Genomic DNA, 12,885 nt, shown 5'->3' with positions numbered 1-12,885 from the left:
AAAGAAAGAAAGAAAAAAGAAACCCTCCAAACAACAATAGTTTATCCTTACAACATTCTAGTGATATAAACAGGGAGTCCGTTGTTTTCTCTTTATAGAAGGGAAAGGTCCACTGAGCACAGAAAAAACTAAGGGATTGTCTATAGTTCTGAAACTTGAGCCTGAGTGCCTTCCTCAGAGGTAGATCTCTGCTTGCCCAATGAATATGCTCTGCCGTTGACACTGGCTATACTTTTCCTCCAGCTGAATCAAGGCAGGCTGATTTTCACAGGATTATGAGGCCCATCCACTACTTGAATCTGACTCTCCTGCAGAGCATTAATGCCTGTTTCTAGATGTGGGGTTCAATTCAGTTCAACATTAGTATTTTTTAATTCACTGCTTTTAAAAATATATATATAGTTTCTTAAAGAACTCAATGGAAATAATTCACTGCTTTTGACCATTAGCTAAGAACCCACTTCTAATCAAAATAACCAAAAGTGTGGACAGGTGTGGTGGCTCACACCTGTAATCCTAATACTTTGGGAGTCCAAGGTGGAGGGTTGCTTGAGCCTAGGAGTTGGAGACCAGCCTGAGCAACATAGCAAGACCCTGCCTCTATTTATGTTTATTTTTTAATATTTAAAAGAACAGAAATAACACAAAGGGGTTTGAATAGAGAAAATAAAAAGAAAGTACCACTTTCATTATATAACAGAAAAACACAAAATTACTACTCAAAAGGAGGTATGGGCAAGATACTAGTGAGAAAAAGAGAGACAACTCCTATTGGTTGAGCACTCACTATGTGCCAGCCACAGTTCTGAGCACTTGAAATGCATTAACTCATTTATTTTTATAACAACTCTTGGCTGGGCGCGGTGGCTCATACCTGTAATCCCAGCACTTTGGGAGGCCAAGGCGGGCGAATCACAAGGTCAAGAGATCGAGACCATCTTGGCCAACATGGTGAAACCCTGTCTCTACTAAAAATACAAAAACAAATTAGGTAGGCATGGTGGCATGCACCTGAAGTCCCAGCTACTCAGGAGGCTAAGACAGGAGAATTGCTTGAACCTGGGAAGAAGAGGTTGCAGTGAGCCTAGATCGCACCACTGCACTCCAGCCTGGTGCCTGGTGACAGAGCGAGACTGTCTCCAAAAAAACAAAAAAAAAAACAAAAAAAAAAACCTCTTATTATTCCCATTTCTGAATGAGAAAATTGTGGCACAAAAATGTTAATAACTTTGCTAGGATGATAGTATTAGGTGTCATGGTAAGTATTAATAGAAGAACAAGAATTTAAATCCAAATAGAAAATCCACATTCTGAACACATTATTCACAAGACAGAGTATAATTTAATATGTGGTAAGTGACAGTGACACTCGTGGTTGCTCAGGTAAGCCTGGCCACATCTTGCCATGCTCTTTCCACCATACCACTAGACCCTCTAATGGCAAGAGAATTACGGACTAGACAGGGGATGGGGCTGACTCAGGAGGGAAGCAACTCTATCTTTGTGAAAAATAACATCATATGACCATGTTTACCAACACCAACCTGAAACAAACTTTAAGAGTAAATTTTAGGAAGGGAAGTAGCCAAATTTCTTTATATAAAATTGAAATAATTTTATATAAAGAAATAATTGATTAGAATGTCTACACCAAAAGCCACAAATATTTTCAGAATACAAAAATCTGACTTTAATAAACTTTAAATCATCTTTGGACTGGAAAGCTATTCTTTTCTTTCTTTCCTTTTTATTTTTTTTTAGGCTGGTGCAATGGTGCAATCTCGGCTCCTTGCAACCTCCATCTCCTGGGTTCAAGGGATTCTCCTGCCTCAGACTCCCGAGTAGCTGGGATTACAGGCATGCACCACCATACCCAGCTAATTTTTTGGTGTTTTTAGTAGAGACGGGACTTCACTATGTTGGCCAGGCTGGTATCAAACTCCTGGTTTCAGATGATTCAGCCCCACAAAGTGCAGGGATTACAGGTATAAGCCACCACGTTAGGCTGGACTGGTAAGCTTTTCTAGGAAAAGCAGCTCTTCCTAGAATTGGCTTTTCCCCATCTAAACCTGTTTTTACCATTTTTTGCATTAGACTTTTGCTTTGATGATGACGATGACAATGATACTTTTCCATTTACTGAGTTTCTACTTCGTGCTCAGAAACATATTAAGGTTGTTGCACTTTAATAACATAAACTTGCATTTAATATTCATGGCAACCCTACAAAGTCAGCATCATATTGTCTCCATATTACAGATGAGGAAATTGAGACTTCAAGAGGTGAAATAACTTGTCCAAGGTCACAAAGCTAGCAGATAAATTCATTTTTGTCTGACCTAAACACCCATGATATTAATCATATTAATCAAATAAGCAATTACAGTTGGCTACCTGACTGTCCCCTCCTTATTTAGAGATAAAAACCACAGTGAGTGCTGTACATTCCAGCCAAGTTCCATCACTTCCAAGTCCGGGACAGAAATTAATGGATACACTCAGGTGGCTTAAGAGAGCCACGCTGGCCAAAGACTGGCTAGCAATCTAAGAGTGCTTTTGTCACTCTCTTTAAACTAGAAAGAAGTACTCTCTCTTAAAAGTAAATGAAATATTTATAAAGATGATCTTACTAGAAAAACATCCCAAAGATAGACCAGTACGCTTAGTTTTCAGAACATTTATTAACACAAAGTTCATCAGGGTTCTGAAGGAAAAAATGAAGTGCTTCAAGACTGCACTAAAATACAAAACTCAAGGAGAGAAGCAAATTTCCTATTTAAAATTTTAGACTAAAACGTATTTACATTTGAATAATTTCCTAAAGTTGTGTATTATTATGTTTTGATAGACAGGAAATGATGAAACTAGATCTTAAAAGGAAAACCGCTATGGAAGTGTTTAAAATGTTTACTGAGGTAATAGGAAAAGAACTTTGATGTTGGGTACAATATTAAGTCGTGTATTTTGTTAGAAATAATAATCTATAATTAGGCACAGTAAATGTTTGAGTAAGTAATATATTCTACTACAACTGATTACCAATGTGGATTATAAAATATGAGAAAAAATAAAATGCCTTCTCTCTTAGCTTTCCTACCCTTACCCCCTCACACCTGGAACTCCCGGTTCAACACCTTGCACTTCTCAGGAAGTACAATGCTCTTCTAAATGCTGGTGATGTGCACAGTGCCCCCTCTGCCTGGAACTCGTTGCTTCTCCCCTTTCTGCCTAAGCCACTTCACCCATCTTCCTCCAGGAAGCCTTCCTGATCCCCTCCTCTGTGCAGGCATCCATAATTGCACTTATTCCACTGTTCACTTTTTGGTATCCACAAGAGACTAAGAATTTTTCGATGACTGAGAATTCTTACTGTCGCTCATTGTTTCTCATATTGCAGCCCCTGGCACTTAGCTAAGGTACTCAATACAACTTTTACTAAATGAATGAAAATAAATTGTAAAATTGACTTTTTTAGAAAAGGAAAAATATATCTAAAATGCAAATCTTGCACAATTTTCTGGCCTTCATTGTTCATAGGGTGTGTTTTAAAAACATATAGAAGGATTTACTGGACATTGTCAACTGTCCATCACTATAAATATTTCACACCTCTGAGCCATGTAAATACACTGCTACTTCAAGTTATTATTCAACGACTGCATAAACTCTGATGGCATAGTTGAATAATTATACATGTAGAAAACAGCCACTTCAAAACCATGATAAAAATTAAAAAGCACAATGGTAATTACAGTTTGTATTAACTAGGTGCTCCCTAGCTCGGCCGCTAGCTCCAATGGGGAGAAGCCATCTATCCTTTGGTCTCAGTTCCTCCACCCATGAAATGGGGGTAACTATTCCTGCCACTTCCTCCTCCCTTCGTATCTTGCGAGGAGAATGTAGGTATAACAACTGTAAGAGCACAAATCTTACAGATTGTCACAATAAGGAGCTTTACAATAAAGGCTGAAAAGCAGCGCCTAACCCCAAGGCAGAGTTCTCATCATCACTTACGACGGTAACAACCCTCAGTCCCCGCCGCTCTGGTTAGCAGGCTGATCGGGGAGACCCCTGCATGAAGGCTTCTCAGTCACACTAAAAGCCACACGGATGGGCACAAGTTCCTCTCGCCGGTGCTTGGTCTGAGCCAAAAGCCGCGAGGCACTTGGTCACCCCCAGCGGCCACGACCGCTCCCCTCGGACCCGGGTACCCTCCTGCGGGATGAAACGGACCCCGGGGCTTTCCCCTCCTCCAAGTAGGGTCAGGGGCCCAAGGACCAGCGCAGCGGGAGGAGGAGGAGGAGGGACTGGAGGGCTCGGGCGAGGAGCTCACCTGGCCTCGCCGGCGGGCGCCGGCAACGGGTGCGGAACGAACACCCCACAGTCAGGCGGCGCCGGCTGCTGCTTCTTTTTGGAGCGCCAGAGATGGAAGCTGGTGTGCTTCTTGGGGGGCCTGCACGGGCTGGGCTCACCGGGGTCGCCCTGGGCTGGCGGGGACAGCGGCATCGTCTTCTCCTCCTCCCTCTCCGACTGCTGGGACGCCGACCTCTCAGCCTCCCGGGCCCGGAGGAAGAACACACCTGGGCACCAGCTCACCCGCCTTTCCTTCCCAGCGCGCGGTGAGACCCCGCCCCCTCGCCGCGGATGCGGGGGACGGCAGCGGGTTGCAGAACTAGCGCTCAGCGCAGCGCGATCAGCTCAGCAGCCCGAGCTCTCGGGGAGGAGGCGGGGCCGGGCCGCGGGAGAGCGCCCCCGCGCGGCGCGGGCGCCCAGGGACGCGAGCCCAGGTGAGGCGCGAGAGCCGGGAGCTCCAGGTGAGGCAAAAACGCCCCGGGCCCCCATCCCAGGGGCGCACGGCGGCCGCGGGACAGCGACACCTACTGGATTCCTTGGGTACCGCATCTCGCGACACCATCCCAGGCTCTGAGCTGGGACCCAGAGCCGGGACGGGCTTCGACAGAGCCTGGGGTGCAGCGGCCATTGTCGCCTGCGGAGTTGTCGGCCGCTCTTGGCCTGTGACAGGCTGATAGGGTGAGTCGCTGCTTAGCCACGAACCCCGCCTGGAGAAGGATGGGAGAGGCACATCCCGAGGCCGGGCCGCCCAGCAATTAGGACTCTTCCACTCTGGTCTTTGGGTGGCATGGGCAATGGCATGTGCTGGTGGCTTCTGTTCCTGTTCGTGAACATGGGTGGCAACTCCTCTGCTCTCTCAAGAGTCTGAATAACTAATTTGTACTCACATCTTATAAAACACAAAAGGATTAAAACTTTTTTTAAAAAAACAGGAAAGAATTAGCCATATTCCCCAATTCCCAAAGGGCTTAATGGATTCCCTCGCAGTGAATTAAATACCTATTCCGCAACGTATTTATATCATCTGCTTTATTTTGATGACTTTCTTCTCTTAACTTCACAGTTGTGGTTAAATAGCAAAGGAAATTAATACTTAAGCAAAGTAAGTAAATGAACAATTATTTTTGGGTATCACTAGAGCAAAAAAGGTGCAAGAACTAAGCACTGCTTAAAAATTCAATGCAGTACAAGATCCTCTTTCCATAATATGTCTTTATTTTCCTCTTTGAAAATATAGCTCATTCATTTGTTTATTCACTCATTCAAGAAACATTCATTTTTATTTATATTTTTCTTAAGATATAATCTATAGACAGTAAAATGCAGAAATCATAGGGGTAAAACTCAAATTTTTACATATTTATGTGGTTGGGGTGTAAAAAGTTTTTAATGGAGAGTTGATATTGTCCTAGAAAATCCTTCCGTATATGACTTTTAAATATCTCATTATAGGCCAGTCTTGGTGGCTCATGCCTGTAATCCCAGCACTTTGGGAGACTGAGGTAGGCAGATCACTTGGAGTCAGTAGTTCAAGACCAGCCTGGCCAGCATGGTGAAACCCCATCTCTACTAAAAATACAAAAAAAAAAAAAAAAAATTAGCCAGGCATGGTGGCAGAGGTGAACCTGTAGCCCCAGCTACTCGGGAGGCTGGGGGATGAGAATCGTTGAACCGGGAAGGCAGAGGTTGCAGCCATACAGTGAGCCAAGATCATATCACTGCACTCCAGCCTGGGCAACAGAACGAGACTATGTCTCAAAAACTAATAATAATAAGTAAATATACACGATTATAAAAATATAGAATACTTCCATAGAAATCTCCCTACTGTCCTCTTCCAGTACATTACACCTCCTACCTGTGAAAGCTAACCATTATTTCATCCTCTTTTGCTGGAGATTAATTTTACCTTTTCTGGAACTTCATTTTAGTGGGAAATCACATGTACTCTGTTTCTAATTTGCTTTGCTCAATATTAGTCTGTGAAAATCATCTATATTGTTGCTTATATTGTAGCAGTTTTTTGTTGTTTTGTTTTGTTTTTTGAAACAGGGTCTCACTCTGTCACTCAGGTAGGAGTACAGTGTTACCATCATCACTCACTGCATCCTTGACCACCTGAGCTCAAGTGATCCTGCCACCTCAGCCTCCTGAGCAGCTAGGACTACAAGCACACACCACAGCACCTGGCTAATTTTTTTTTTTTTTTGGTACATTTGTAGAGACTAGGTTTTGCCACATTGCCCAGACTGGTCTTGATCTCCTGAGCTCAAGTGACTTGCCCACCTCAGCCTCCTAAAGTGTTGAGATTACAGGGGCAAGCTGCTACACCTGACCCATAGCAGTTTTTCGTTTAAAAAAAATTATTGTATACTGTTCCGTGATATGAATATACCACAATTCATTTATCCATTATTGTGGATGGACATTAGATTGTTTCCAGTTTGGAAGCAATGAATAAAACTGATATGAACCTTCTGAGATGTACACATTCATTTCTGCTGGACACTTATACCCAGCAGTTCAATCTTTGGGTAATACGGTACACATATGTTCAGCTTTAGTGAATTCTGCCAAAAACGTTTTCCAAAATGATTGTACCAATTTATATTCTTTCTAGGACGTTTGAAATTTCCAGTTTTTCTATATCTTCATCAACACTTGACATTAACAATCCTTTTTATTGTGGCCATTCTGATGGGGATGTGGTGGTATCACGTTGTAGTTTTAATTTATATTTCTTCAAGAAACAGCTATTGGACTTATTGAGTACTGTACTAACTACATGCCAGGCCCTGACTTGGGGGAGGAGGCAATGACAGATGCATAGATTTTATACACACACACACACACACACACACAAATATATATATCAAAGGCTAAAAAAAAATCAGTGGAGGTATGTACAAGGTATTAAGGGAGTTTAGAAAAGTTACTAACTTAGCATGGTAGTTTGGAAGGGAGGAAGGGGAGTAGTCAGTGAAGATTTACTATAAAGATGGCCCTTGAATTGAACCTTAAAGGGCAAAGGGAACAGTAAGAAACAGCAAAGAAAAGGGAAGGGGAAGAAACAAGGGAAAAGAGACAAGAAGAAATCTTTATGCATACTCAAAAATATTTCTACGTTCAGTAACTTAGTCTTTCATTCCTGGCTTTTCCAAGCAGAATTTTTCACCGCACCTTCCTTTGTGCCACCAGTGAATTGGGAACATATTTTTGTTATCACACTTTTCGGGATGCATCAAACTGGCTTATATTTCTGTATCTCCTATTAGCCTGAGAGAAACTTAAGAACATTTCTTATTTATCCTTATATTTTCCAGATACAAATGTCCATTAAGTGAAGTAATTAATCAAATGAATTAGTGTACTCACTCAGTTGGACACCTAGGATGTTTCAGACAGATCTTTTTTTTTCCTTTTTCAGAGGTGTGGTCTCACTATGTTGCCCAGGCTGGTCTTCAACACCTGGGCTCAAGTGATCCTCCTGCCTTGGCCTCCCAAAGTGCTGGGATTACAGATGTCAGAGAGATGCCCTGCCTCAGACAGATCTTTTAAATTGTACACTTCATAAGAAAAAATTGTACATCCCTCTTTTTCTCAATTACGTCCTCAATGACTAGCATGGCGCGTGGTGCAGTGTAGGCACTCGACATGTATTTGTTGTAAGGGTTAAGAAATTAGAATTCTGCACAAAAGGATAAGACCCAGTACCTGAGATTAATCTAGTGAGAGAGACAGACACTTAAGAAAATATGTATACTACAACATTGGTTAGAACATAAGTGTTCTAACCAGTGCAGGTCAGTCGTTGTTTTTCAGTCACTGCAAGAATGAATCCACTCAGACTTGTTTAGCCAGTAAATTAACTTATCAGGGGATTTTAGGTGGCTCATAGAATATTTGAGAGAGCCAAAGGGCCAGACTCTGAAGCCCAAGCATCCCCAGCCACTCCAGATAGCTGTTTTGGCAAACACCATTCTTATAATCTCTCAGCACTATGAGCTGCATGCCAGCAGCTCTGCCACTGTCCACCCCAAGGATCAAAGGCCTCTTCACACCCATCCTACCAGAAGATTAATTTCCTGCCTCACTCCCATTACTGGCACATTTATTGATCACTTCAAGGAAAATAGTCCAAGTTATTTAACTGTTGCCTACCTACAAGGGAAATTTGGGTTTTGGGGGTTCTACCTTAGAGAAATGGAATTCATGTGGCTAAAAATTTGCCAAACATAGTGGAGGTATTCAAAATAGGCAAGTTCAGCCAAAAGTGTGAACGGTGGTGACTGCTGAAGGAAAGGGCAAAGGGCTATGGGAACACAGAAGAAATGACTAACTCTGCCGATTGGCTCAAGGAAGTCATCAGCAGGGAGGTGACAGGTTTATGAGCTGTAACTAATGCACAAGAATTTGCCAGTTGGAAAAGAGAGGGTGGACCTTCGAGGAAGAGTAAACAACGTGGGCCAAGGCCCAGGCTTGTGAAAGGACATGCATTGCTGGTGGGGAGTAATCAGAAGCCCAGTGACGTTGGAGAAGAGGGGGGTGGGGTGGGGCAGAGTGGCAGGAGGTGATTTTGGTAAAACCAGATACAAATCATGCGTAGATAATATATATCAAAGGCTAAAAGAATCAGTGGAGGTATGTACAAGGCATTATGGGGCTTTAGAAAAATTACTAACTTAGCCTGGTAGTTTGGAAGTGAGGAAGGGGAGTGGTCAGTAAAGATTTACTGGATTGCTAAGCACTTGGTAAGTCATGCTTTTAAGGAGTCCAGACTTAGTTTTGTAGGCACTAGGGACCCAACTTACATTATTAAGTAGAGGAGTGACACAAACAAACTTGGGTTTTATAAAAAGTACCCTGGATGGAGTGAAGTAGGAAGAAACTAGGAAGGTGAAACTATTTGAGGGAGACCAATTAAGAGGTTGCTGCAAGAGGTCAGGTAAGAGGTGATGGGATCTGCTACCAAGGCAGTGGGGTAGGAATGGATAGGAAGGGACGGACACAAGACACATGTAGAAGATGGAATCACCGGGATTTGTAGTGAGTGAAGAAGAAGCCATCAACAATGACTATGAGGTTAGGTTTCCAGATTAGCTAAATAGATGGAAGACAAGCCATTAACTAAAAAACAGAAATATAGGAGAAAGATCAGGGTCTCTGGGCATGAAAATAAATTTAGTTTTAAACATGGTGGCTATAAAGGCAGAGACGTCTAAGAATTCATTGAAAAATATGGTTCTAGAGATTACAGACCAGGGCTATATATGTATATTTGGACACCATCACTGGATAGGTGGGAGTTGATGCCATGAAATTGGATGAAATCACCCAGGGCAAATGTGCAGAATGAGAATAAAAAGAGGAACAAGGATAAAATCCTGGGTAACACCAACATTTAGGTGTCCTGTAGATAAGGGAGAGCCTATATACAACAGAGGCTAGGTAGAGCAGCTGGAGATGTAGAAGGGCATCTGGGCAGAGTATTAGCCCTTTGGCCAACATCATGTGATTTCCGTGTTCAAGCTTTTTGCTCAGGCCAAGTCCTCTATCTTATAATGCCTTTTTTACTCCTCTCCCTCTATCTAGCAATCTGAGAACCATTTCAAAATTCCCCTTGTTTTTCCAAGGGGTCAGTTTTCTCCAACCTGAACAGATTTTTTTTCTTTCTCTAACCTTCTATTACACTCTCGATCTAATTTAAGTTGACATTGTGGTAGATGATAAAAGTGTCCACAATACTTTTCCCATAAAGAAGCAAAGTTTATTTTGTCACTTGTTAATTCAGGGCTGGCCATGAGACTTACTCTGGCAAGTGAAGCATTAGCAAATGTAATGCAAGCAGAACTTGAGAAATGTTTGCACACTGGGGCTTACCTCTTTGCTTCTCTTTCAATCTTGCTGCCATATGAATATGTCTAGAGTAGGCAGTTGAATAAGGAGAGCTGTGTGGCCAAGTCAACCCCCATCATCCTCAGCCAACAGAGCTAATCATCAGAAATAAGAGTGAGGCTAGTTGAGACCAGCCAGCCCCCAATGAAGCCACAAACTGGTGGCAGACACATGAAAGAGCCTATTAAAGATCAGCTGAGACTGTCCCAGATGAGGACTTCCCAGCAGAATCATAAGCTATAGCAGTAGTTTCATAAGCTATAGCTTTTTCAAGGCACTAGGGTTTTTTTTTTTTTTTTGGTCTAAAAATATTTGTTACCCACCAAATCAGGATAAAAATAATTTTAAAATAAACTAACAATAAAAATATTTGTTAAAAAAAATGACCTAGCATAAATTCAACAACCAACCAACCCAATTTTGAGCACTTTTTTTTTTTTTTTTTTTTTGAGACAGTGTTTCGCTCTTGTTACCCAGGCTGGAGTGCAATGGCGCAATCTCGGCTCACCGCAACCTCCACCTCCTGGGTTCAGGCAATTCTCCTGCCTCAGCCTCCTGAGTAGCTGGGATTACAGGCACGCGCCACCATGCCCAGCTAATTTTTTGTATTTTTAGTAGAGACGGGGTTTCACCATGTTGACCAGGATGGTCTCGATCTCTTGACCTCGTGATCCACCCGCCTTAGCCTCCCAAAGTGCTGGGATTACAGGCTTGAATGGAAGCAATGAAAAATCTGAACTACCACATAAAGATTCAATTATGTTCAAGCTACTTAATAAGAAAATGCATCTTAGCCCAAATTAGCTGCATCACCCCTAAGATGAGATTATAGGAAAACACACACACACACACACACACAAATTACTTCTAAGATGAAGTTATAGAAAAAAAGGTGCAAAGTGTTTACCTGCATTAGATGAATTAAAACTCTATTTTAAAATTATTAAATCATTTTAATAGATAGAACAGGAAATTCTTGAACTGGTCTTCATATCAAAAATATTTTATAGTACTCTTATTATACTTTATTAGAAAGATAGTATTCAATTAAGCCACTAAATTTTGAGGTGATTTGTTATGTAACAATAGAAAACTGACACAGATACTAGAGGATTAAAGTCTATTCTTTTTCCCTGTATTATTAAGGAAGTCATATTTTTGAAGTCTCCAAAGTACAAATTAGCCATATTTTAAAGTAAATGGTTTGAAATATAAAATACATAATCTTATAGAAACAGATATATATACTGAGTCTCTTCGTTGACTAGTCCCTAGAGTCGTTTTAACATATTCTGAGTCCAAATTCCTTATTTGTTATACAGAGGAAAAAAAATTAAAAATATGCATAGAAGGTCCCTTGTATCTGCTCCAGAATACCAACTGTGTCTGTGTAAGGTGAAACTCCACAAGAGAGGGCAAAAAGCAGCCAGTCAGCTGAGTAATTCCCAGAACTCACGCAAGACTGGAAGATGTTCTGGGAGATTCTGACCAACACTGAACACTGGGGAATTCAACAGAGTCCACACTGAACACTGGGGAATTCAACAGAGACCATAAAGGGGCTACTCAATAGAGTGGCGAAACTAACCCAGAGCAAAGGGTTTGCTCTTAAAAAAAAAAAAAAAGAAATGTAAAAACAAGTCCCCAAAGCATCACACTGATCCATAGTTTAACAAAACAAGATTCAACATTCTACATGAAGACTGATTTAAAAGTAATTTAACTGCATCGCAGAAAAACAGTTCAAAACTCTTTAAAGGAAGACAGCAAAATCCAGCACTCAACAAAATACAATTTACAATGTTCAGCATCCAATCAAAAATTACCCAGCATATAAAGAGGAAAAGAAAAATCCCATAAGCAAAAGAAAAATCAGTCAGAAATTCACCCAGAAATGATAGAGATGATGGAACTAGCAGAGAAGAACTTAAAACAATTGTAAATATATATATATATTCAAGGACTTAAAGGAAAGCATGAACATAATGAGCAGAGAAAATAAAGATATAAATATAATTCAAGTAAAATCCTTTTTCTTTTTTTGAGACAGAGTCTTGCTTTGTCACCAGGCACTAGGCTGGAGTGCAGTGGTGCGATCTCGGCTAACTGCAATCTTCCCCTCCCGGGTTCAAGCAATTTTCCTAGCTTAGCCTCCTCAGTAGCTGGGACTCCAGGCATGCGCCACCATGTCCAGCTAATTTTTGTATTTTTTAGTAGAAATGGGGTTTCACCATGTTGGCCAGGATGCCTCCATCTCTTGACCTCGTGATCCGCCCACCTAGGCCTCCCAAAGTGCTGGGATTAAAGGCGTGAGCCACCGCGCCCAGCCTCAAGTAAAAACGTTAAAGGTGAAACTATAATATCTGAAATAAATAAAAAAATCACTGCATGGGATTAACAAGAGATTATTCTCTGCAGAAGAAATAATCAGTGAATCTGAAGAAATAGCAATAGAAACTCTCAAGACAGTATCTAGATAAAAGAAAAGATTTTTTAAAAGAAAGAAAATGAGAGAGATGGTGTTAGAGGAGAAAGGAGGAAGGTGAGCAAGAAAGTTGAAAAAAATCTAAAGAAACAATGGCAAAATTTTTCCAAATTTAATGCATAGCATAAATCCACAGATCCAGGAAGCACAGT

The 12,885-nt window shown here is 41.4% G+C and overlaps 1 protein-coding gene across 1 annotated transcript in view; it reads right to left on the bottom strand.

The window, feature by feature from the left end:
* The window catches only part of CRYBG1 (crystallin beta-gamma domain containing 1), a 229,099-nt gene extending 224,521 nt beyond the window's left edge, over window positions 1-4,578 (bottom strand). The window contains exon 1 of the mRNA XM_017971289.4: window positions 4,334-4,578. Within this exon, the coding sequence (XP_017826778.4) occupies window positions 4,334-4,506 (173 nt within the window). The 5' untranslated portion in view covers window positions 4,507-4,578. The remainder of the gene's footprint in view (window positions 1-4,333) is intronic.
* Between the last annotated feature and the right edge of the window lie 8,307 nt (window positions 4,579-12,885).

Source organism: Callithrix jacchus, chromosome 4 (genome assembly GCF_049354715.1).
Source record: "Callithrix jacchus isolate 240 chromosome 4, calJac240_pri, whole genome shotgun sequence".
Lineage (NCBI taxonomy): Eukaryota > Metazoa > Chordata > Mammalia > Primates > Cebidae > Callithrix > Callithrix jacchus.
This window is presented reverse-complemented; position numbering and strand designations above follow the sequence as displayed.